At 47.8% G+C, this 24,519-nt stretch overlaps 1 protein-coding gene across 2 annotated transcripts; it reads right to left on the minus strand.

Annotated features, from left to right (window-relative positions):
- Nucleotides 1-23,302, minus strand: LOC308462995 (cytochrome P450 3A24-like). Of its 2 annotated transcripts, XM_080981114.1 has the most exons (13): nt 23,067-23,290; nt 20,785-20,878; nt 18,987-19,039; nt 18,121-18,220; nt 16,818-16,931; nt 15,128-15,216; nt 13,810-13,958; nt 11,647-11,774; nt 11,464-11,542; nt 9,503-9,663; nt 6,875-7,101; nt 4,365-4,527; nt 1-1,264 (listed from the first exon to the last, which is right to left on the minus strand). In XM_080981114.1, the coding sequence occupies exons 1-13, from the start codon at nt 23,141-23,143 to the stop codon at nt 1,169-1,171; spliced, it is 1,530 nt and encodes a 509-aa protein (XP_080837240.1). In that variant the 5' UTR covers nt 23,144-23,290; the 3' UTR covers nt 1-1,168. The 2 variants fall into 2 exon arrangements, with proteins under 2 accessions (XP_080837240.1, XP_080837241.1); XM_080981115.1 differs by lacking the exons at nt 1-1,264; nt 4,365-4,527 and adding an exon at nt 4,971-6,032 and having other exon boundaries at nt 6,825-7,101; nt 23,067-23,302.
- Between the last annotated feature and the right edge of the window lie 1,217 nt (nt 23,303-24,519).

The raw sequence follows: 24,519 nt of genomic DNA on the forward strand, positions 1-24,519 counted from the left end.
AACTGTTGCAAACCATAGATTTATTTATGTTATATATGTCTATGTATATCTATGCATATTTATGAATAGAAGGCCTCTGGGTGGCACAGAAAACTGAACAGTCCAGCAGCAGACATAATGCATCACCAAAAAAAATCCACATTCAAACATGTGCTGCCACACTGGAAATTGGCAAAGGTGTTCAAGAATAAAATCTAAACCTGTGACGTCTAAGAGAAAAGTGGAGTTTTAAGGTGGCACAGAAAGGTCAGTGGTGTTGGGGCTTGGCAGATCGATCCATGGAAAGAGTTCTGCACACACACAGGGGGCCAACACCAAGAAGGCCCTGTCTCTGAGAGTCATCTGGATGTCTCCCCTCACCTCCAAAAGCAACCCAAGTTGAAGACCTCTGCCTTAAAGATCTTGGCAACATACGGGAGGTAAGTAACAGAATACAGTGCTTCGCCTTGGGGAGTGGGGAATGGGTCTTCCTGTTTGGGTCACAGAGGTAGGGGAGATGATGAGGAATTTAGTGGAGTGGAGCTGGGGGAAAGGGAGAGGGGGATTTTCTGGCTCAGAGGTGCAAATGTGGGAGAACCACAAAGTGCCTCAGTTGGACGCTACCAAAACATTGCAAACCTCAGCCCTGGGCAGCAAAGTTGCACAGGAGGCTAGAGGTTGCCTTTCACTGATGGGTGGGGATCCACTACAAGGTCACAGCCTGATTTAAAGTGGGTCCCAACTGCAACATGGCCACCATTCAAATACATGATTAATATAACCTTAAGGAATGCGTCCTGCAAATCCATGTTTAGGTTAAAATGGGATCTCAGGTCTGAAAACACTGACATCTACTGCTACAGTACATATTGCAATTTCTTTCTTCCCATGATTTTAAATTATGAAACCTTGACCTTTGGCCAAGAAGCAGCATATATAACCCCCAAACTTCTAAAATCTAAAGATAAGGTCATAAAAATTGCATATGTCTTCAGTCTTCACTGCGGCTTACCACATAAGCTTAAGTAAACAGATTATCAAGTCAGTAATACTCTGAGAAATAAAAGGCACAATTTCCTCTGCGCAGTTCTGTCAACGCAAGTCGCTAGTCCTCAGTGAGGTGAAGGCAACACAGTGTGGAAAGAGGGAGGTAGCGCCTGTCTCTGCCTCTTTGCTGTGTCCCCTTCCTTTATTCCTCTGGAGAAGCAACGGCTCTGGGGACCAGCTTCAGAACGTTGGGCTTTTTCGGTTTCATGAACCCTTTGCTGTCCAGTTCCATGGGGATCTTTGTCATCAAAAGAAAGCAAAAATGACCAGTAAGTGGGATGGAGCAGGGAAGATCCAGCAGAAGCAACTGCAAAGTTCACACACACATCATTCTGCATGAGAAGAGCCATTCAGAGGCCTGTGGGAAACCAGGAAGCAGGATCTTGCTGGTTTCCAGCAATGGATTTAGAAGCATCACTGTGGAGGCAGGACATAGCCATTGTGGCTAACAGCTGTCAGTAGCCCTCTTCTCCTCCATGAATTTGTCCAGTCCTCTTTAAAAGCCATCCAAGATGGTGGCCGTCACTGCAGCAGGGAGTTCCACAGTTTAACTCTGTGCTGCATAAACAAGGACTTTATCTGTCCTGAACCTTCCGGCATTTGGCTTGATAAATGTCTATGACAGGGGTCAGCAGACCTTTTCAGCAAGGGGCCGGTCCACTGTCCCTCAGACCTTGGGGGGGGGGCAGACTATATTTTGGAGGGAAAAAATGGACGAATTCCTATGCTCCACAAACAACCCAGAGATGCATTTTAAATAAAAGGACACATTCTAGTCATGTAAAAACATGCTGATTCCTGGACCGTCCGTGGGCCAGATTTAGAAGGCAATTGGGCCAGATCCGGCCCCCGGGCCTTAGGTTGCCTACCCATGATCTATGAGTTCTAGTGTTAAGAGAGAGGAAGGAAAACCTTTCTCCATGCCAGGGATAATTTTAAAAACTTCTATCATCTTGCCTCGAACTCATCTTTTCTCCAAACGGGAAAGCCCTAACTGCTGCAGACTTTCTTCATCAAAGATTTACTCCATCCCCTGATCATTTCTGCGGTCCCATTCTAAATCTTTGCCAACCTCCTTTCTGAGGCGAGGCAACCAGAACTGGACACAGTAGTCCAAATATGGCCGTATCAAACGCTACGGCCGTTGCTGGACCAGGAAAGCCTGGCCACAGAAGTGCATGAATCGCGCCTGTTCCTTGAGATGTCTGAGTTGGCCACAAGGACACAGGCCTTAACTGCATCCTGTTTGGATTACTGTAATGCTGTCAGTTTGCATTTCTTAGTACAGAAAGTATTGATCTGATGTCTAGAGATCTTTTCTATTCTACTTAGCTCAAGAGTGTTCTGGAAGGTTTCTTTCTATGTGAAAGAAGCAGGCCGAAGGTTTCTGATGTTTAGCCTACTCCTGGGAAGCTGAGTACCGTTGGTTTAAACTGGCTCTGTTATCCTTTCTGTCAAGGTCATGCTGACTATAATAGTCAGGCCAGGAGGAGCCCTGGGTTTCACTCACTTTCTCTTTCTATCTCTTTGTTCTGGTGTGGTGGTCTGTATGCTATACTGTTAAGGTTTAGACCTATTATAAGTTACTGTGAAGTTTAAGTTAAGTCTGCTGCAACTGGACTTCTTACAGACAGTGCCAGTCCTGAAAGTATTGGATTTGTGACCATGATGCTCATTCACCTTCAGTATCAGTAAAGCTCTGCTGGATGAGATACAATTGCCTCTGGTCTATTTCTGGGGAACTTTGCAACGTATTTTAAGTTTTCCTCCACACACGACACTCTCTACATGGGGCTGCCTTTCAAAAGCGCTCAAGAATATCAGGTTTGAATAACGGATAGCTCAGTTGGTTAGAGCATGATGTTGCTAATGCCATGGTTACAGGTTCAATCCTCCTATGGGACAGCTGCACATCCCTGCATTGGGGGGGGGGCTGGACTAGATGATGTTCAGGATCCCTTCCAACTCTATGGATTCAACAGTGCTGCTTATGACTTATATAGAACCCTACACAGCTTAAGCCCAAGTGATCTGAAAAACCACACTCCCTCATACAAATCTACTTGGGCTCTGAGATCTTTGGGGGTAGCCTTTCTCTTGGTCTCGCCACCCTCACAGGTGGGGATGAAGAAGAGGGCCTTCTTGGGGTTGGCTCCGCCCAAGCAACTTTGTGTGGGATGTGATACATAAGTAGCAGTCAAGTACAACATTCCTTGTTTTCCTAGAGTGGACATGTGGGGGAATGTTTGGTCCAGCCAGTCAAAAACTTCCTGTTTCCTCCTGGCTGGGACATACATTCTTTGCATGTGACTAGAGGTGGACGTGACCTTACCTGTCAAGGTAACAAAAGGACAAGGCACGCTGTACACTCTCTCTCTTTGACTTCCTCCATAGTTGGAGCAGCTTTTTAGCTAGAGATGCTCTGTTGGCTTCCAGAGGACACTGGGGTTATCCCCACATGGGATAGATTCACATGTATATACTTTGTAACTAAGTCTGCCTTCAGGGATCCATCTGTGATCTGATGTGAGTAAACTACTTTTATATACTTTACACAAGATTGTGGCGTGTTTATTCTTTTAAGAGGGATCTAAGAGAACTTACCAGGAACCTAATAGTGAGAGGCTTACACAAGCCTGCAACCAGTTATCCACTGTGCATTTAAAAGGGGAATGTGAAACTCTGCTAAGTAAAGGAACTTGCTAGCGCAAACTAGGAAGGATATTAATAAACAATATATCCTCTCCTGCCTCCCTGAACATTCCCACACTTCAGACTCCTTTCCTCAAGAAGCTAGACTAGCTCCCTCCTTGCTGTCCTTCTGCCAGCATGTGAAGTCTTTCTTGTTCCAACAGCCATTTGGGAACTGACTTTTTTTAAGGAAATGGCAGAGGCTGTGCTGTTTTTATTGTAATTATGTGTATGTTTTAATATATCTTTATATAGCTGGATTTAATTCTATTAATGCTTTTTTTAAAAAAAAGAAAGATTGGATTTCCCCTCCCAATGTTTCTTAGCTGTTCCTATTCTATCTGCAAAATGCCTTGAGCCCTTGTCAGGGGAAAAAAAGCAGGCTAAAAATAAATATAATAATAATTGGTTACTTCAGGGATGGATTTATCCAGAAGCTGCCATGAGTGCAGAATGCCACAGCGTGATTGAGACCTTGTCAGCACATCACACCTGTGCTCAGAGACAGGTGTGATTCCTCTGGCCCAGGAATGAGGTGTGGAGGGGGAAATAAAATGTATACAGCCATCTGGTTTTAGCAAACAATTCAGTGCTAATAGAGCAGTTGGCCTTGCGTTAAGGCGAAACGGACAGAATGCTGGGCTTACCGGAGTCTCTTTGCAGGGACGGAAGGAAAATCGTTGCAGCAAGACCACCATCGCCACTTTCAAGACCAGGAGGGCGAAGCGCATTCCTATGCAGTTCCGTGGACCCGCACCGAAGGGCAGGAAGACATACGGGTCAATGGCTTCCCTGTTCTCTTTACTGAACCTGTTTCCAGATCGGAAAAGAGAGAAGTGTGAGGTGAGGAAGGATACTGGAAGCAAAACACACCTAATGTTCCTCCAATGCTGGGCGAGACAAGTGACCCCATCTGGGGCTTGAGAATCAAATTATGGAGGGAATTTGATTGGCCAAGCTATGGATCAGGGGTCAGCAAAGTTTTTGTGGCTTGGGCCGGTACACGGTCCCGCAGACGCCGTGGTGGGCCGGAGTGCGCGTGTGCACACATGCGCAAACGCTATTTCTGATGCTCCTTCCAGGTGTTCCAGCAGCCAATGGGAAGCTGGCCAGCATCGCGAAAGGCAGTCCCCGCTCTGCTCCGTGACGGTTTAGTGCGGTGCACAGGAGCTGACTGAGCGGGCGTCGGGAGTCCCTGAGCAGGTGGGGGGGTCCATGGGCCGGTTAAACAGGCATGTTCTTCTTCGTTATTACATTGATCTTGCCCATTTCCTGCAAAAAGCTCAAGGTGGTGTAAATGGCTCTTCCCCTCCAACTGAGTTCAGTAACCAGTCATTATGCATACCTTTGAATAGATCCCATCAAAATGAATGGAGGTGGCTAAGGCTCCATACATACTGTAGCTTTAAAACACTCTGAAACATGTTTTCCCTGCAAAGAATTCTGGGCAATGTAGTTTCCCCTTCCAAGAGTTGCAGTTCCCAGCAGCCCTTAGCAAACCGCTGTACCCAGAATACTTTGAACGGGAGAATCTGCTTCAAATGTGCTTCAAAGACACGGTATACATGCAGCCTCAGCTCAAGCAGTAGTGAAGGAAGGCAGAAATTAGAGATTCAAGAAATGTTATGAAAATAGGATTCTCTTTCTTGATAGTAAGATATTACTAATTCAGCTTAGATACTAGAGATGAATGGGGAGAAAGGATGAAAGTTGGGGAAAGATGCTTATAGCACAATTAAACACTTTGGTTGGATTAAATGTCACTTATTAGTTAGGTTTTGATATGGCAGCTAAGCATTTTCTATCTGGATTGTATCTTGCTTATTAATCAGATTTTCACGCTCAACTCATTTGAAATCACCAGGAAAATATAATTTAATCTTCTTTTCTGTATTGCAAGTATGTTGTGGACATGTAAACCTTTTCAGTGATGTAAATGCAAAATATGGACAAATCATTTTCCCATTATCAATAGGAATTAAATCATTCCCCCTCCCCAAACATTGGAAGAAGTATATCACTTTTTGGCTTTCATTTTCTGCAAGCATTTTCATGGCTTGGCACCAGCTGCCCTATAGCTCTTCTTTTAACCGCTGGGCATGAAACCAGGCCAATGTTTCAGTCGCTGAAACCATCTAGGTGTCATTTCCCTCAATACAGTTAATTAAATTCCATGCACAGTTTATGGGTGTAGGTTATAAAAAGTCCCCGCATGGCAGCGCGGACAGCGGATGTCAAACAATGATAAATGCATTGTGTAGGTGTTGTAAGAATCACACCCACTCTTGGGTTTCCTGCTCCTGTCGCCAGGATTTCTTATTACAGTGGTGCCTCGCAAGACGAAATTAATTCGTTCCGCAAGTTTTTTCTTCTTGCGAGTTTTTCGTCTTGCGAAGCACGGTTTCCCATAGGAATGCATTGAAAATCAATTAATGCGTTCCTAGGGAAACCGCTTGCCAGGCTGGCGGTGCGGAGAAGGGCTTTTCTCCCCACCGCAAGCCTTCAGGACAGGTACGGGAACAGAGGGGAAGGCGCACAGCGCTTTCCCTCTGTTCCTGGGGCTTGCGTGGGAGGAGGGTTTTTCCTCCCCACCGCCAACATTCAGAACAGCATTCTGAATGTTGGCGGTGGGAAGGAAAACCCTCCTCCCACCCCAAGTCTTCAGGAAAGCCATCCGAAGCTGGGCGGCGGGAGAAGGTGTCCCCGCCCCCCCGCCCGGCATCGGAGCTTCGTTCCGATGCCGGGCGGCGGGAGGAGGCGTTCCCCCCCCCGCCCGGCATCGGAGCTTCGTTCCGATGCCGGGCGGCGGGAGGAGGCGTTTCCCCCCCCCCGCCCAGCATCGGAGCTTCGTTCCGATGCCGGGCGGCGGGAGGAGGCCCCCCCCGCCCGGCATCGGAGATTCGTTCCGAAGCCGGGCGGCGGGAGGAGGTCCGAGGACAGTGGGGAAGACGCGCTGCGCTTCCCCGCTGTCCCGGAGATTTCCCTATGGGCTGTCGTCTTGCGAAGCAAGCCCATAGGGAAATTCGTTTTGCGAAGCGCCTCCAAAACGGAAAACCCTTTCGTCTAGCGGGTTTTCCGTCTTGCGAGGCGTTCGTCTTGCGGGGTACCACTGTATCTGCTTTCGGGAGAAGGAAGAGTCTCCTTCCTTGCAACACACCTTTCGGGTCTGAACTCCTCCGGTTCCGGCCAGTGTTCCGGGTCACGATGCAAGACATAGGCAGGGATCATGATCGCTGTTCCTTTGGGGATCGTCACTCCATTGATCTCCACGGTGTTTTTGCAAACCCTTTCGATCCGCCCTCCCGGAGGATAAAGCCGAAGCGTTTCGTTCACCACCATGTCCAGATACTCCAACTGAAGGACGGTTTCGTAGGTGGGAGTGGCCTGCAAAAGAGGGAAATAAAACATCAGGAACTTAAGGCCAATGGCCCATCTGGTCCAGTATCCAGATGGGCGGGGTATAAATAAATTATCATCATCATCAGCTTCGTCACAGTGGCTGACCAGATGCCCCTGGGAAAGCAACAAGCAGAACGATGAGCTCAAGAGTCTTCTTCCTTCTCATGGTTTCCTGCAACTGGTTTTCAGAAGCATTGCTGCCTCTGACTGTGGAGGCAGAGAAGAGCCGTCATGGCTGGTAGCCATTGGTAGCTGTCAGGGACATGACTGAATTGAATGCGTGGGAAGAGTCTATTGGGATGTGTCCAAGGAAACGGGGGCAATTTGCAGGCCCCCAGCTGGCTCCAGCCCACCGGCCGGTAGCTGGGCAATCTCCGGTCCTTGGCACAGTGACCCGCAGCTTCAGAACTCTTCAGAAGCTGGAGCACGCTCTAATCAGCAAAAAACTCTTCGCAACAGAAGGGCAGAAAGAGGCATATGTAAAGCATATTTACAAGCCGTTTATTCAGGACAAAGGAAAAACATAACTTCTCCCTTTCATGTCCAAGCAAGCAGCTAAAGCAAAAGCTGTACACAAAACGGAAGTTCCCAGCAAGCAGTGCTAGACTGTAAACAGGCATGTGACACACAACAATCATGCCTGTTCCTTTTAAGGTGGAACGGAATATCCTAACAGAGTCAAGCTCTGGAGATGTAGGATTGCCAGTACAGAGAGGGCCAAAGTCTGACTCTGGAGATGAAAGAATGAAGGAGGGGGTTAGCTCCCCCCCCCTTCACCAAGAGTTCCCAGACACAGACAGTTCGCAGACAGGGGGAGGGGAAGAGATGGACGGCATTAAGGGGGTTGCTATGCAACCAGCAGAGAAACAGCGTTCAGAGGGCTCTTGTTATGAGGGGGGGCGTTTCCCACCCACCTTCTCGCCAAACCAGAAGAGCTGAAAGGGTTAAAATACAACAGAAGTACAATAGAGGACAGACTGGACTTTGGCGCCTTTCGTGTTGTGACAGGGGCAGAGCCTCAGAGTGACTGACTCATTGCTAAGAGCGGCAGGCTCGGAACCGCACTCTCAATGTGATTTGTAAATAAACATGCCATACAACTGCCAGAGACTCATTAATTCTTATCGGGGCTTGTTTGCCTGCCTGAGATCATTGCAGTAGCCTTCTCCTCCTCCATGAATTAGAAAAACTACTGGATGAGGCATAATGGTACACTCCCCACCAGTGCCACTCATGGACTGCCTGGCCTGGCTGAAAGGGAGGGAGGGGAAGCAGAACCCAGTTGCTGCCCAGCCATTTTCCATGAATTCTATCCCTCCAAATTTCTGGCCCTGATGAAAAATAAAATCCATGTTTGATAAACAGACAAATATAACCCCCCTCCCAAATTTATACTATTTGGTTTGCACACAAATACTTTGCTTTGTTTTTTTCTGGTCGAGAACTCCCAGACCCCTAATTTTACAGCTTTCTTAGATGAGTCCGCTGGGAAAGGTAGGATTATTTAGCAAACATATATTTATTAAGGGCAGGATTCAGGAAAATTAAGCTCCAGCCTTCAGTTCTGCAGTTCCTATTTGCCCCCTTCATAAATTCCACCAGATTTTATTGCTTTGTTTTCTTGGATTTGCTTTCCCAGTTCACCTGTGATCTCTTTATACCAAGCAGCAGAATGCGTTTCCGCCCTCTTGAACCTGTCCACCTTTGTCCAGAGTGGCAGCCATGCAAGCCCAACACAAATCGTGGTGGCACTTCCAGTACCTCCATTCTTGTCAATTAACACTATAGTGGTACCTCGGGTTACAGACGCTTCAGGTTACAGACTCCACTAACCCAAAAATAGTACCTCGGGTTAAGAACTTTGCTTCAGAATAAGAACAGAAATCATGCTCCGGTGGCACAGCGGCGGGAGGCCCCATTAGCTAAAGTGGTGCTTCAGGTTAAGAACAGTTTCAGGTTAAGAACGGACCTCCGGAATGAATTAAGTACTTAACCCAAGGTACCACTGTACTGCAATCCTGCTCAATTACTGGGAATTTGGATGAAAACTGCCAGTGAAATCTATCTGATGGCTTCAACATCTTTGTTTTCCCCACATTCCACTTCTGGTATGTCAACCTTCTAGACCAGAGGTGAGGAACCCAAAGGATTCCAAATGTTGTTGGACTACAACTCCCATGATCCATCACCACTGGCCATGCTGGCTGGGGTGATGGGATCTGGAGTCCACCAGCTTTCCCACCCGCCATCATGCTTTTGAGGCTGTCCCACGAGCCACCAGGAGACAGGTTTCTCCATGCTTGCCTATGTCCCTCCAAGCCAAAGCATTTATCATCAGACAGACCTGATGAGCATCATCCTTGGAGACCAAAACAGAGGCTCTTACCTGGTTGGGAAGAGCCTCATCAATCTCCTCCTGTAGCTTCTGCTGCACATCTGGGTGGGTGGCCAGGCAGTAGGACAAGAAGCTGAGAGTGGTGCTGGTGGTCTCGTAGCCAGCAAAAATAAATACAATGGCCTGGGCCATAATCTCTCTGTCCGTCAGAGCTGCAGAAGAAAGCAAACAAGGAGGGAAAACACAACTTCATCTCAACACTACAAACAAGCCGTCAGTAAAAATCGGGGTGGGATCAACAGTCTTACTATTCATGATATGGTACTTGTCTCAAAATCACTTGCGGCCTCATTTCAATCCATTTCAAAATACATCTACTCCTACTTCTCCAGTCCCAAAGGCACAATATGCACCCATCATCCACCCCCCATGTCTTATAACTATCTCTCCTAGTTGTCGTTTAGGTAACTAGTTAGCTAAACGACATATAGTCCTGACAGGCTATAAGGACTGCTGCTGCGGCTACCACCCAGGAGGACTCCCCTGCTCAGCACCTGAGGGCCCCAATCCTGCCACTCAACACCTGGCCTGGGCTGATGGGCTCTATAAAGGACTGCTGCCACTGCTGCTGCTGGGCAGAAAGGGCTCCGTTTTCTTTTGTTTTTTGTTTAAATTGCTGTTATTTTTTACCTATGTCATTTTAAACTGTGATATTAATGCTGTATTCTTGGTTTTGGATTTTGATTTATGTGGAAATTGTTTCCCATTTGGTTGTGCATTTTTTTGATGTGGTTTATTTATTGTTTATGATTTTGGGAAATGATATACAACAAATTGAAGAAAATGTTCCATTTAACATTTGTTTAAAAACCCGAGGCATTTTTGTTGGGGATTGTAGGGAAAGACCTGCCAAAAAAGTTGAAAAACATCTTCATGTATGTGACAACGGCCGCGAGAGTTCTGGTAGCACAAGGATGGAAGACTGAAGAAACCCCAACTAAAGAATCATGGCAAGAAAAATGCAGACTATGCAGAACTGGCAAAACTGACATATAAGCTACGGGACAAGGCTAACTGTGACTTTAAGGATGAATGGGAACCCTTTACAAAATATCTGAAGATGCAACAAAGCAAACTGGACTCCTTGGCAGGTTTTGAATAAACATTCACAAACTTTTTATTGATAATAATCAGCTAAATAGTTTGAGGATCTATACAACTGTGTAACATGCAGAAAACAGCATTCTTAGAGAAACCAAAGACTGGAACTGAGGGAAGTCGGGGGGTGGGGTGGGGGTGGGTGGGTTTTGTGTGGGAGGGGGGGAGGGAGGAAAAATGAGGGGAAAAACAAGGATGCTATGTTTTTGGATAATATGTCTTGTTATAATTTTGAATAAATAAATAAAAATATTTATTGTTTATGATTTTTTTAATTATGTAAATCTTGTTGTGGTGTAAGCCACCTTGAGCATTGTTTTTTTAACTGTGGAAAGGTGGAATACAAAAATAAAAAAAAGATGATGAAAGTGTGAAGCATCGTATTCTCAGCTCCCAAGCAGTATTCCAAAATCCAGTTGCATATCCCAAAGGGTCAGGTCCCTTAGGTGTCGCCCTTTGGCAGCTTCCCAAAGCCCAGCACAATTCAGGCTGCATAACCTTTTTAGCCTCCCTGGAGCCAAGGCAGAGAAACAAGGTTATGCTTAGGTTTGCTCTGTTAGTATGTATGTATGCAATGGCACTTCTACTCCCTTCTGAAACCTAGCAATCCCTGCTACCAGGAAATACACAATGAATGGTTTTAAAGTGAACAGTCAGGTTTTCACCTTGAATGAACTTCAGCAGAGCTAGTTCACTCGCTTTTTCTAGGCGTTGGCCAGAAATGTCAAGGATCTCTGTAAAGGTGGAATCCCAAAACAGGGAGTACAGCCCTGATATGTCAGAGCAAAGAAAACACCCTTCAAGCCGTAGCACAAAACACAGCCACTGTTTGGAGGTGCCACCTGTCTATTTACCTTTATAGGAACTTGCTTCATTGGAGACGTTGCCTGAGATCTGGGAGTCCACCATGAGCTGCAGAAAGTCAACTCTGTCCTGCAAGGGAACAGAGACAGAGGCAAGGGTTAGCAGGAGAGAACGGAGTGTCAATCACGCACCCGACCTTCCACATGCGATGTTCAGGAAGGGGCCACACTGACCGTGTGCTGGTTCTTTTGACGGTCCTTCTTGATTTTTGTGACAGCATTAGTAAAGAAGTTTAGGAAGGCGGTAGATGACAGGGTGAAGTTTAGTTTATTCAGCAGCGGTGTGAGGAACGGGAAGACGACTGGAAGAGAGAAAAACAGAACAGCGTTTTGGGAGGATACAACGAAGCAGCAGTCTAATAAGAACACGCAGTCAAGGAATCTTGCCAAGCTCTTCTTGAGAGACAGAAAAGCTAGGAATACGATAGACCAAAGTTGCCTCTCTCTTTGCTTCTTCAAGAGACAGAACTCCTTTCCCCGGAGATTTTTAGGTAGAAGCTGAAACCTGGACAGTTCAGGTAGAGAGCCTGAGACCTGGCAACCACATGGCAAAGTTTTCTGTGCAAACACCCTTTCCATGCAGTTTCAGCCCTGCAAACCTAAACTCTTTATAAGCACACATTATAGATAATAATAATAATAATAATAATAATAATAATACATTTTTATTTATACCCCACCCTTCCTGGTTCAAAAACTGGGCTCAGGGCAGCTAACAACAAATTTAAAACAATTGTAAAAGCAGCATAAAATACAGTATAAAAACATGAAGCACAATAAAATTCAAAATTCAGAAATCAATTTAGGGGAAATAAGCATTAGATAATCCCCAGGGCTAGCTGGCTGAATTAGTCCTACTTGGGCCAGCGTGGAGGCCAGGGGAGAATTAGCTGTGGGGTCTCAGAGCGGGTGATCTTCATAAAAGTGGAGGGCGGGGGAAGAGAAGGGAAATAAAAGATCAGGTTGAATTCAAATTAAAGGCCAGGTGGAATAGCTCTGTCTTACAGGCCTAACGGAAGGGGGTTAAATCCTGCAGGGCCCTAGTCTCCTGGGACAGAGATTGCCTTCAGGTCGAAGCCATCACTGAAAAGGCCCTGGCCCTGGTGGAGGATAGTCTGACTTCCTTAGGGCCCAGGACCTCTAAACTATGGTTATTCATGGACCTTAAGGTCCTCTGCGGGGCAGACCCCCGCCCTAAGCCACAAAGGGCTTTAAAGGTCAAGACCAGCACCTTGAACCTGACCCTATACTCTACCGGGAGCCAGTGCAACTAGATCCAGGAAGATACAAGCACATTAGTTTTCTGCATTTACTGCTGCAACAATAAATCCTAGCCCTGCTTCTCACTTCTGGCTTTTGTCTGACTTCTGCATCACTGGAATTTAGCCTACTGTGCAAAGCCATGCTGTCAGGGGTTCAGGGACAGAGGCACAGGGTAGGCAGGAGATGGAGAGCGATGGGGATGAATCCCAGGACAGCGAGGAAGAGGATGACGATGACTCTAGAGATTCCATGAGTCTTTCCAGCGAATCAGAGGATTCCCAGAAGGGGGCGCCGGTGGTCAAGGCCAGGGGAGCCCCAGGGGGGACTTGTCAGGAGCAGGGAGCCAGCGGGGGATCCCAAAGTGGCAGCTGGGCGTCAGGACCAGCCTCCCCGCCAGAGTGCAGCGAAGGGGGTGGAGGTTCCAGTGTATCAGGGGAGGCGGCTCCGGCAGTAGAGAAAGAAGGGAGGTCGGAGCAAGCCACCCTCCCGGAAGGGGAGGGGAGTAGTGAAGGGAGTAGCGTAGCTGTCAAAAGGAAAGTTAGAGGTTGGGGGCGCGCGCCAAGTTCAAATGTAGAGGCGCGCGGAAGTACAGGGAGCCCGGAGGAGGGGCCAGGTCCCAAAGCCCGCAGGAGGGGGCAAGAGCAGTCTGATTCCGCGTCGGAGGAATCCAGGAGGGGCGAAACCCCAGCGGGCAGAAAGACCCTGCGGAAAAGGAAAGAGAGAAAGAGGTGGAGCAGCGCAAGCCTCTTAAACTGGTGCAGGGCAGGGACAGATTCAGAAGGGACTTCAGCGGTCTAAGCCTAGCAGACGTAGGGCTGCGCGCCTCGGATCTGAAGCAAACAATGAACTGCAATAAACACTTTTGTATATAAGAAAAGAAAGGCGTTGGTCTTTTGTGAGCTGAGACTTGAGGCAGCCCTGACACATGCCGTGACCATTGCTTGGTTCCTTGTTCCCACTAAATGCAAGAGATCCCCTGGAAGCCTGCCCCTGAAGGTATGCGGTGCACCAGCTGGAAAAGGTCCTCTCCCCAACCTCTCTGCCTGCCCACTTTAGCAGACAAGTGTCTCTTACCTATCAGAATCACCAATGGACTCAGAAAACTGAACTTGAGGAACTTCTTGATGTTCTTGACGAAAGGATCGTTGGGGTTGTTCATGGAATCGATGTCAACGCTGAATGAGGTGCTGGTCACAACGTCCATGCTGTAGGCGCCAAAGATACTGTGGGAAAGGGAAGCAGGAAAGAAACACGCATGAAATGTGATGGCTGTTGGTCACATGAAGTTCTCCCAGAGAAGACCCTCAGCAGAAAGAAGCACACAATGAATCTTGCAAGGACTTTAAACTCAGCTACGTGATCCGCATGAGCTCAGGCCTTCCTGGCCCGTGAGTCAGCTCTTTTTATTGGATACATCTCAAGCCTGTACAAGACTTCATCTAAAAATTACATGTTTATTTTTAAGATTCCATAATGGTGGGGGAAATCGTACATCATTAACTTTCTTCATTATGCTGTTTCTGTTTAATAGCTTTGTTAAATGCAATTATGACTTCCCATGGATTTCTTTTCATAGTAAAATGTGTCAATTAAAACATATTTAGCAACCACATACTTAATATTTCAAAACATACACTTAAAAAAATTAAATAAAGAACAATGCTCCGCTGCAATATCATCGTACTCATTCCTTCCTGGGACTAAAAACAGCACAAGCTGAACTGGAGGCTAACTTTTTGTTTGCATTACTTCCCCACAATGTGTGTATATATTCTAAGAATATATATAACTTTTTGTTTGCATTATTTTCTCTAGGTTTTTTCCTATAGAAATTTGTTTCGTTTTTTACATGGGAGATGTATTCAATCATGTATTCCATAGACTCATAGAACTGAAGAGTTGGAAGGCATCCTGATGATCTTATAGCCTGACCCCTGCAGTGCAGGAATACGCAGCTTTTCCATACAGGGATGAAACTCCTGCTGAACTCTGCACTGAGACACTCCAGAAAACACTCAACCTTGTAATTCTGCAAAATGTGTCAATACAGTGGTACCTTGGTTGCGAACGGGATCCGTTCCAGAGCCCCGTTCGCAACCTGAAAGGAATGCAACCCGCGTCTGCACATCTGTGCAGGCACAGGTCATGAATCGCTGCTTATGCGCATGACGTCATTTTGTGCATCTGCACATGCGCAAGTGGCGAAACCCGGAAGTAACCTTTTCCGGTACTTCCAGGTCGCTACGGGACACAACCTGAAAAAACGTATCATGAAGCAAACATAACAAGAGGTATGACTGTACTCAGAATTCCTCCTGGAAGTTTCCTGGAATTCATTTTGGTTCTAACATGGGCTCCTTTCCCCCCAACAGCCCCCCAAGAAATAACTCACTCTTTCATGTCCATGGGTTCATCGTTGTCTGATTTCTTTTGGACGTTCTTCGCCAGCATTCCTCCGTATCGGTTGATGATGGGGAGCATCTGGAAATGCAGAGAAAAACCTGAATGGTGGTAGAGACCCCATTAAAATGGAGCTATAGAACAAGCAGCAGTTTGGATTGGCCACTTCACAATGTCAAGAGACTGGCCCTGGAGAAGACACCCACAAGGAGTGGGAGAGGTTTTCTTCTGGGGGTGCATTCTCAAGCTCACTGTGCTGTGCCAGGGGGTTAACCCGAGCAACACGGTCCAGGTCCAGTCAAATCCAAGGATTCCATGAGGAGTCAGTCCAACAGGGTCAAGGCAGGAAACCAGGCAAGGTCAGGCACAGGGTCTCAGGCAGGTTTTGGCAAACAGCAATGTTGCTCCTGCAACCTGGGGCGGGGTCCAACAGTGTTTTATCTCTCACGGGGTAACAGCCGGTTCTGATCCCCCGGTGACTCACCTCCCTGTCTCGCCTGAAGGCAAGCACTCCTCCTGCGAGTACTCAGGTCTCTCCTTCTCTCAGACCTCAGTCTCTGCAGCTCGGGAGACGTTGGTGGGTTACTGGACCCAGAGGCCGCCTCAGCCTCTCCTGACCCAACCGGTAGTGGAGCAGCTGTAAGTGATGGCCCAGCTGAAGGCAACGAGGTCATCCCCGCATCTGGAGCCAGGGCAGGCTCAGGCCCCTGACTTGGCCCAGCTGGTGCTTGTTGCAGGGGAATCTATACAGACTGGGGCTCTTCAGAATCAGGCTCCAGACTCGGTTCAGATGCCGCCTGAGGCAGAGGATCTGGTGCGGACCAAGACTCCTCCGGTTCCGAGTCCGAGCCTGAGTCCCAGGCCATCACACTCACCCAGGTTGGGTTCATTTTGTTCAAATCAGTCAAAAGTTCAACTCACCCCACTCAATCCTTGGGTGTAACCTCACATATTTCAACCCACATAAGAGGCACTCCAGTGCCCCCCCAGTCCCTCGAAGGGAGTGGCCTAATCACATTCCTGAGTCCCCTTCAGGCTTGAGCTCCAGCAATCCTGGATTTGGAGCTCTCTGGCTGCCATGGCATGGTCAGCAACTCCTGGTTCTGCTCACTCCCTTCAGCGTCCTGCCCTGAGAAGGTGACACCGAGGGCAGGTAGGGCTCTCAGGGAGTGAGGAGGATGGGGGGCCCTGCTCTCTCTCATTCCTTGCTCCTTACCATCCAGGCTAGCAGTCCTAGGGTCAACAATTATGGACCCCAGAACAGAAGAAGAACCTGCAGGATCAGGCCAATGGCTCACCTAGTCCAGCATCCGGTCCTCACAGTGGCCGACCAAATGCCTGTAGGATTCTGGCAAGCAGGATTCGAACGCAAGAACCCTCCCCGCTCCCATGGCTTCCAGCAGCTGGTATTTGGAAGCAGCCCCCAAAATATAACCCAGAATCCTTTGCGACACACGTAACTTCCCTTGCAGACAAGGCGGTGTGAAAACAGTTTCTGGAGGGCAGGGAAACTCATTATGGCCGTGGGCAGGATTCCTGCATTGCAGGGAGTTGGAATAAAATCAGGGGTGGCCAAATCCCAAGAGACTGCGATCTACTCACAGAGTTAAAGACTGGCAGTGATCTACCCAAATTCCTCTTAGGCAATATGGCATCAGAGATGGGTCGGTCTGAAGACTTACTTCCTTCAGCCTCCCGCTGGTGAAGGTGGGCGAGAGGACGGTGCGAATCCGCTTCCATTGCTCATCTGGGACTGTGATTATTGAGGTGTCCAGTTCTCCATTCAAACCAAAGTCCTAAGCAGTCCAAGAAATCAATACTGGGAGTGAGTTGCAGCTGTCACCACCAAACACTCTTTTTTTTTTTTTTTTTTTTTTTTTTTTGTACAAACGTAGAGATTGACTGCATTCGAACAAAGTGCCAAGCCATGGTTTGTTTGAACTAACCAAGATCCACCTCACAGATGGGGGAGGGAAACATGGTTTACTTCCCCAAAGCTTGGTTTGTTCCCTGTCCTCCACCCCAACACTTCACCCCCTGTCTGATATCCCCCCAAACCATGACACCCAAGGATTGGCATTGCCTCACCACATCACCTGAACTCTGGCTGACTGTGCAAGCTGAAAAGGAAAATATTTTGGGGGAATCTGGCTGGCTTCCCCATCCCTTTGCCACATGCCTGCCAAATGCACTCTTTATCTTTGAATTTCTTAACGCTTTCCTGCCACCTTGAATGGGGCAACAGACTTCTGCCAGCTTATCTTTTCCTTTTATGAGAAACAGATATGAGTGCGTAGTTTGAAAGGTCAGCACTGTCCCCCCCCCCCCCCCCCGAAAACCTAATTATAGCACTGCAAGTAGGTTTAGAAAGTAGGGTGGCCAGATATCAGTGGATCAGAGCCATAGCTGTCAAATTTTCCCTTTTCTTGCGAGGAATCTTATTCGAAATAAGGGAATTTCCCTTTTAAAAAAGGGAAACATTGATAGCTATGAATTCAGAGCTTGGTCAGAAAGCATTGCAGAACAATGGTCCCTTTAAATTTCCCCCATTCCTTACAAAACAGTCACAGCGTGGGAAAGAGCTTCCTTCAGAAAAAGCCCTATTGAGAATTGCTCAGTCATGGGAGTGGTTTTGTTTTCTAGCTGCTCATAGCTCACATCTCTATACCTTGCCAAATGTCTGGCCTGGGGTGGCAAAATACACCACCATTAAGGGAGGGTGTTGGGTTTGGACATAAACAGCAAACCATAGATAAAGCAAGCCACAGTTTGTAGCCCAACATCAAACCATGGCTTCACATCAGGGTTTGCCAAACCATGGTAAATTTGCTCTGCTGAGTTTTGATGCCTGAGCAAGCCACAGTTTGGCTGAGCAAAGCACAGCATCACATTCTGTGAGATCCAGGCTGTTGTCTAAGTTTTAAAAAGAATTCAAAATCCATCCCCATCTCTCTTGACAGAGACAGTTCCCCAGCAGATACCTACCCGACGGTTGGTGAAATGGGTGTAGAATTCTTTCACCAGGATGGCTTTGATCATGACAGGATCCAGAATAGCCATCATGGGCTGCCGGCCGTCAAAAATTCTAATTGCCCAGAAAGAAGAAGAAGAATCTTGGTAATTCTTGCTTGGATGCAACAATTGGTTTGTGGCAAGAAGCTAGGAACAATGAACCCTGGAGCTGGTTCCTAAAAACCATCTAGGCTGACACCGTTAGATGCAGGAAATCCAGGGATCTACAGCATTCACAGCAGGTGGCTATGCAACTGGGAGAGACCACCACCCTAACAGGTAATCAGGATTCTTTTTTGGTGTCAGATTGGGACTCTTTACCTAACCTCCAGCTGCAATGGTGGAAAACCTGTGGCTCTCCAGGTGTCATTGGACTCCAGCTCCCATCAGCCATAGTCAGCATGGCTGATGGCCAGGGATGATGGGACATGTAGTCCAAACAGCCCCTGGAGGGCTACACTTCCTCCAGCCCTGCCTTTTAGCCAACACTTGGAATGATTACCTGTTAAAACCTCAGAAGCCAAGAGCCAGAGGAATAAAATGACCCGCTGTTGGTGACAAATGCTACTCTGACGATGAGCAAAACCTGGACAATAAATTCTACCAGAAAACGTTTGCGGAGCAAATTATGCTTAGTGTATCATGCACACCTTCTCAATCTGTATCATAGGTACAGTATGCAAAATGTGGGTTGCCTGAGCACAGGATTGTATTCTTATTCTATAGCAGCAAGGAACACCTTCCACTTGGGCCACAATTTGCAGGAAGCAACAGGCACACCTGCCTTCTCCAGTGACCAACCTCCCCACACACCCGGTTCTCCTTTGCGGGACACTCACCCCCAGATTTTGCCATACTTCTGAAAACACTCCAGGTCAAAATCCAGAATCCCCTGCAGTGATAAAAACAGTTGTCAGAGAAACAGGCATCTCCCATCAGTGCAGCTGTGCTGTCTTAAGGGCAAGGCAGACTTAGGGGCTGTAAAGAACTTTGCTTTGTCTTAGAAGCAGCCCAAACACACCCAAACACACCACAGGAATGTGATTCATCCTCCTCGTCTGTTCACACCACAACATGACTGCTAGAATACACTTGGGAAATAGCTTGTTTGAAAACACCCATCTCATCTCCTATATGTAGACACAGGCAACACGGACAGCCAGAACTGAATGCTGGTCTTGGGTTGCAGAGACCTGAGTTCGAGTCCCTGCTTAGCCTTGAGTACTCCCTAGGTACTACCTTAACATTTCTTGGAAGGACAAGGTGAAATAAAACTTGAAGGAAGGGTGGGACAAAAATGTGGCAGAGAAGGAAGCTTGTATGTTGTGGTTGTTTATTATTTACCCTAAGATTCCAGGCTACCTGGAATATTGCATCTCCCTGTGCAAATCTGCCTGGGTGCTAAGAACCTCAGGTGAGCACCTTCTCATGGTCTCATCATGGTTGGTGGTGACACAAGAGAGAACCTTTTCTGCGGTTGCTCCCAGAATGTGGGATTTCCTCCCAGGAGAGGTAAGACTGGCTTTATATTTTCTACCTATTTGCCAGCAGCCTAAGGCCTTCCGATTCAGAGAAACGTTTGGAAACTAAGGTGCCAAGGATGAGGACTCAGGAAAAACTGGATTGGGCTTGCTGGTTCTAAGGGCTTGTCCACACTTTTTCTTGTCTCGTGCTTCCTAGGCAGGGGCCTGGGGATTTTTCCATTTGCCCTGCTACTTTCTCCGGAAAAACCCACTCTTTAGTGCTGAATCAATCCAAAAAAGTAGTTGACTTTTGCTCTTATTTAGTGGTAAAGCAGCAGTCAAGCAGAAGCCGGGCCAAGCCCTTCATGTGTTTTGAGGCATTTTTATTATTGTTCTTAATAGTTTGTTTGTTTTTATTACTTTGCACTTCATAATACCTTGGGGAAAGGGGGGCAGTAAGCATAACAATACACTGCTAAACCATGCCTTAATGCAAATGTTTGCAGGTTGGTTGACACAAAGTAAAAGAGTGTAGTTTTTTAATACATAAAATTTCTGTGTGGATGTTACTGGCCCAGAGATGGAAAGATGATAAGGTCCTGACCAGAGAAGAATGGCAGATTAAGTTGATGGATTATGCTGAAATGGCAAAAAATGACCGGAAGAATCAGAAATCAGAAATACCAAAATTTTAATAAGGGGGGGGATTTATAATCTATCATAATAATAATAATTGTAAACAGTTAAAATTGTTAGTAGGAATAACACTGTAGTTTAATGGTGAATTTTGGATTTAATAGAGATGTAAAAGATTTGGGTTATTGTAGAAGACGCAGGAGGAAATGGAATCTTGTTTTTAGGATGAAGGTTGGATATGTGATTGCAAAACTTTAATTTGAAAAACCATCTACACTCACTCACACACACCAAAAATCACAACACACATTTAACAAAACAATTCAAAAAATCAATTCTGAGGGTAAATCTCAAAATGTCCCATGGTATTAAAAGTTTTTCGTTTGTCTCCAAAATGACCAGTACAGGACATAGGGAGTCACATACAAGCTACAGACTCCCTGTCCCATCCAAAGTCACCTACTCTCTCCCCTCCCCTCCCCAATCCTTTGATTACCTCCCAGGGCAACTGTCACAAGACTGGCTGCAGAATACTCACTTTCCGGTATTCGAGAAAGGTCCCGATGAAGGGCAGAGGCCTTGGACCAGGAATTCCCAGCTTCTTAAAGAAATTGTATGGCCAGATCCCATAGCTGGAAAGACAACCAGTGAAAGAGAAGTCAATGAGAAAAGTGGTTTGAAAAACAAGATATTCCAGTCCACCTGGCCTTGCAGTTATCTGCTCGCCCAGAAGCCACAGGCAACCAGGAATTCCCTGCAGGTGAACGAATGAGCAGCCTGGCTGAGGATGGACGGGTGGCTGTCTCCATCTTCTTCTAGCCCTCCTGGCTTCCATGCTAGCCAGTGAAGAACAAAACTGCAAGCAGGATTTGTGCACAAGAGGCCTCAAATTTCAGAGGCATCCTGTGCGACATCAAATTTGGGCGCCCCCTGCCTCTTGCCTCCCATTCTAAATAATAGTTGCAGCGTCCCCAAGGCTTGACACCCAGTGTGACTGAACTAAACACTCTCCTCTAAATCCACCTTGGTTCCAGGGAGGCCTGGGAAAGAGCCCTACCTAAAATCCTGCAGAACTGCTGTTAGTCAGGGCAGACACTATTGAGCTACTTTCCTATGAGCCTGGCAAAGGCGAGGCAGAGTGAGCCTTCAACCTCCTGGCCAGACTGCATTGCCAGTTTTAGAAACTCAGAAATACAGTGGTACCTCGGGTTAAGAACTTAATTCGTTCTGGAGGTCCGTTCTTAACCTGAAACAATTCTTAACCTGAAGCACCACATTAGCTAATGGGGCCTCCCACTGCCGCTGCGCGATTTCTGTTCTCGTCCTGAAGTAAAGTTCTTAAGGTACTATTTCTGGGTTAGCAAAGTCTGTAACCTGAAGCATCTGTAACATGAAGCGTCTGCAACCCGAGTTACCACTGTATAAGCTAATTGCCAAATAGCACTTTAAAACCAAGGTTACAGGCGCCACAACAGAACGTCAAACACCATTTATTATTATTATTATTATTATTATTATTTATTAAACATTTCAGTTCCATATATCTATAAGCTGACTGGGTGACCTTGGGCCTGTCACAGCCTCTTGGCCTACCTCGCAGGGCTGTTGTAGGGATTAACTGAGGCGGGGAGGTCAACCATGTACTCTTTGGAGATAAAGGTGGAAAATCAATGCAACAAATGAGCTCTTCTGCTGCCCTGCTTAAGGAGGCCAGGGGCCAGCCAGGTGGAGAGGTCAGTTGCCAACCTGGCGTCCAGAAATCTCCACGTGGTTTCAAATTGGACCCACACCAGTCACGAAATACACAGGGCACTGCAGATTTTACATTTTTATTTATTTTGCTAGCCTAAGAAGCTGGTTGCTTGCTGGCGGGCTGTGGTGGCACCAGGGCAGGGCTTGGGGGTGGGTGTCCGGGCCGCGACTCTCACTTTTGACCCTTGCACCTTGGAGCTGCAGCAGGCGTCGCCTCCATCGGGCACAGCCTGGGACAGAGATTAGATTAGAGCCAACACAAATGACCTCTGAAGGCTACAGACTCAGCAGAAATTCATCAGGTAGCACTTTTCCTGCCACAGAACTACAGGGCCGGGGGAAGCTGCTCCTACAGAACAGCTGCCTGCCTCGTCCAGGTGGGGAGCCCTTTGTAAACATGTGGAGGAAGAAGAGAGATCCCTCTGCTCTATGCAGCGACCCTGGAAAAGTACCAGAGCTGCTTGCCTCCTCTCTCGCTTTTAGCCTCTTCCTTCCCAGCTAACAGCAGCTTGGCAAAACGGCACCTTTGAAACGCAGGAAGCTGCCACAGAACAAAGTCAGAGGACACAGTCTCGAAGTGTCGGCACTGACCGGCAGCATTCCAGGCAGGGCTTTCTCCCAGCCCCGTCCGGAGAGGCCACGGGGGACTGAGCCTTGGTGCCTTCTGCCTGCAAAGCAGGTGCCCTTACCCCTTGAACCACTACAGCCTTTCTCTCCAAAAGCCAAGTTCCCAGTCCTCAGGATCTGAACAAAGGGCTGATTTCGACTTCTACCGAGTGAGGCCATTGCTCCGTCCAGCTCAGCGCTGTCCCCGCTGAGCGGCCCTAGGAGCTCTCCAGGGTTTCAGAAAGGGCGCCTGGCCCAAGTCTTCCCCGGAGAGGCTCCAGGGGCTTAAACCCGGAGCCCTTCTGCGGGCAAGGCAGAGCGCTAAGCGCGGGCGACAGCGCTTCCCCGAGCATCTCGCCAGCCCTTTCCTTCCTGCAATCCCGCAGCAGCAGGTTCCGCCGATCCCGGAGAAACAACCGCCGCCCGCCCGTGCGCGCTCCCTGTTCTCTGAGTTGAACTCACAGTCCCAGAAGGACCAGGAAGACGAGAACTAGCACCCAGGTTTCTGAGGAAAGGCTGGGCAGGAAGAAGAAGCCCATCCTGCGGCCAGGAGGGTGCCAGGACCAGCAACTGCGCTCTTTCGTTCCCGAGGCCGAGGAGGAGGAAGAGGCTTGCTTTTGCCAAGAGTCAGCCTCCGAGGCGCAGTTTTGCTTTTACTTGGCCGCCACGTCACGTGAAGCCCGGAGAGGCGGGTGGTGGCTCTCCCCGTTGCGTAACACACACTCTCTCTCTGTTTCCTGGTGGCTCCCAGCCCGAAGAATTGCGCTGGGTAGTTTCGTTTTGCAGCATCAGCATCACATCCTGTTGCGTCCTGGGTCCTCAGCAACCCGGAGCGTCAACTTGCAAAGCAGGAGGAGACGTGGGCGCAGCTCACAGGGTCTCTGCAAAGCGGAACTGTTGGCATCAGGAGTGCCAGCTCGCGACCGTGGGTGCCCGAGGTCGTGGGTGCCATGTAGTGTGCATGGCCCTGGCACTGAAATTTGTGGGTGCCTGGCCCCTTCATGGGGGATTTTTCTTTTTTTCTTTTATTTCAAAACCAAAAAAAATATTACAAACATTCTGGTAGGGGAAAAATGGTGGTCACACCATGATAGCCGATTGGCACCATGTACAGCAGGCACCCCCAAACTCGGCCCTCCAGCTGTTTTGGGACTACAGTTCCCATCATCCCTGACCACTGGTCCTGTTAGCTAGGGATGATGGGTGTTGTAGTCCCAAAACATCTGGAGGGCCAAGTTTGGGGATGCCTGAGTCTGGGTGTTTTTGCATTTATATTCTAACTTTTTCTACAAGGAGCTCAAGGTCATACAGTGAGCTCCAGTGTGGTTGTGTGGCGGGATTTGAACCCCCGTCTCTCCCAGGTCCTAGTCTGGCACTCTAACCACTGCACCCCACTGGCTCTTTCCCCTTCTCTCCCACTTCCCTCTCCAAAGTCTCCTCCAGGTCACTGCAGAGCATAATATGGAAACTGAGGGAGCAGGTCACATAAGTTGTGCGCACACATCACCTTGAGAGCACATTAGAAGCACTTTTTGTCCCACCGAGGCACTGTAGTTGTTGATTTTTTTACCTCTCAGAGAGTTAAGATTCTCAGCAATGTTGGACAAATGATAGTGCCCAGACTTCTTTGAGGAGTGTAAATGTGCTTTGGATATGCTTTAAGTCCAGATACTCCAACTGAAGGACAGCTTTGTAGGTGGGAGTGGCCTTCAACAGAGGGATATAAATCATTAGAAACCCAATCAGAGTCTGGTGGATCACACCAAATGGGACTCAGCTAGCCCAACATCCTGCAAACACAGCCACTGTTTGGAGGTGCCACCTGTCTATTTACCTTTATAGGAACTTGTTTCATTGGAGACGTTGCCTGAGATCTGGGAGTCCACCATGAGCTGCAGAAAGTCAACTCTGTCCT

This window comes from Podarcis pityusensis, assembly GCF_964106645.2.
Source record: "Podarcis pityusensis genome assembly, chromosome: 14".
NCBI lineage: Eukaryota > Metazoa > Chordata > Lepidosauria > Squamata > Lacertidae > Podarcis > Podarcis pityusensis.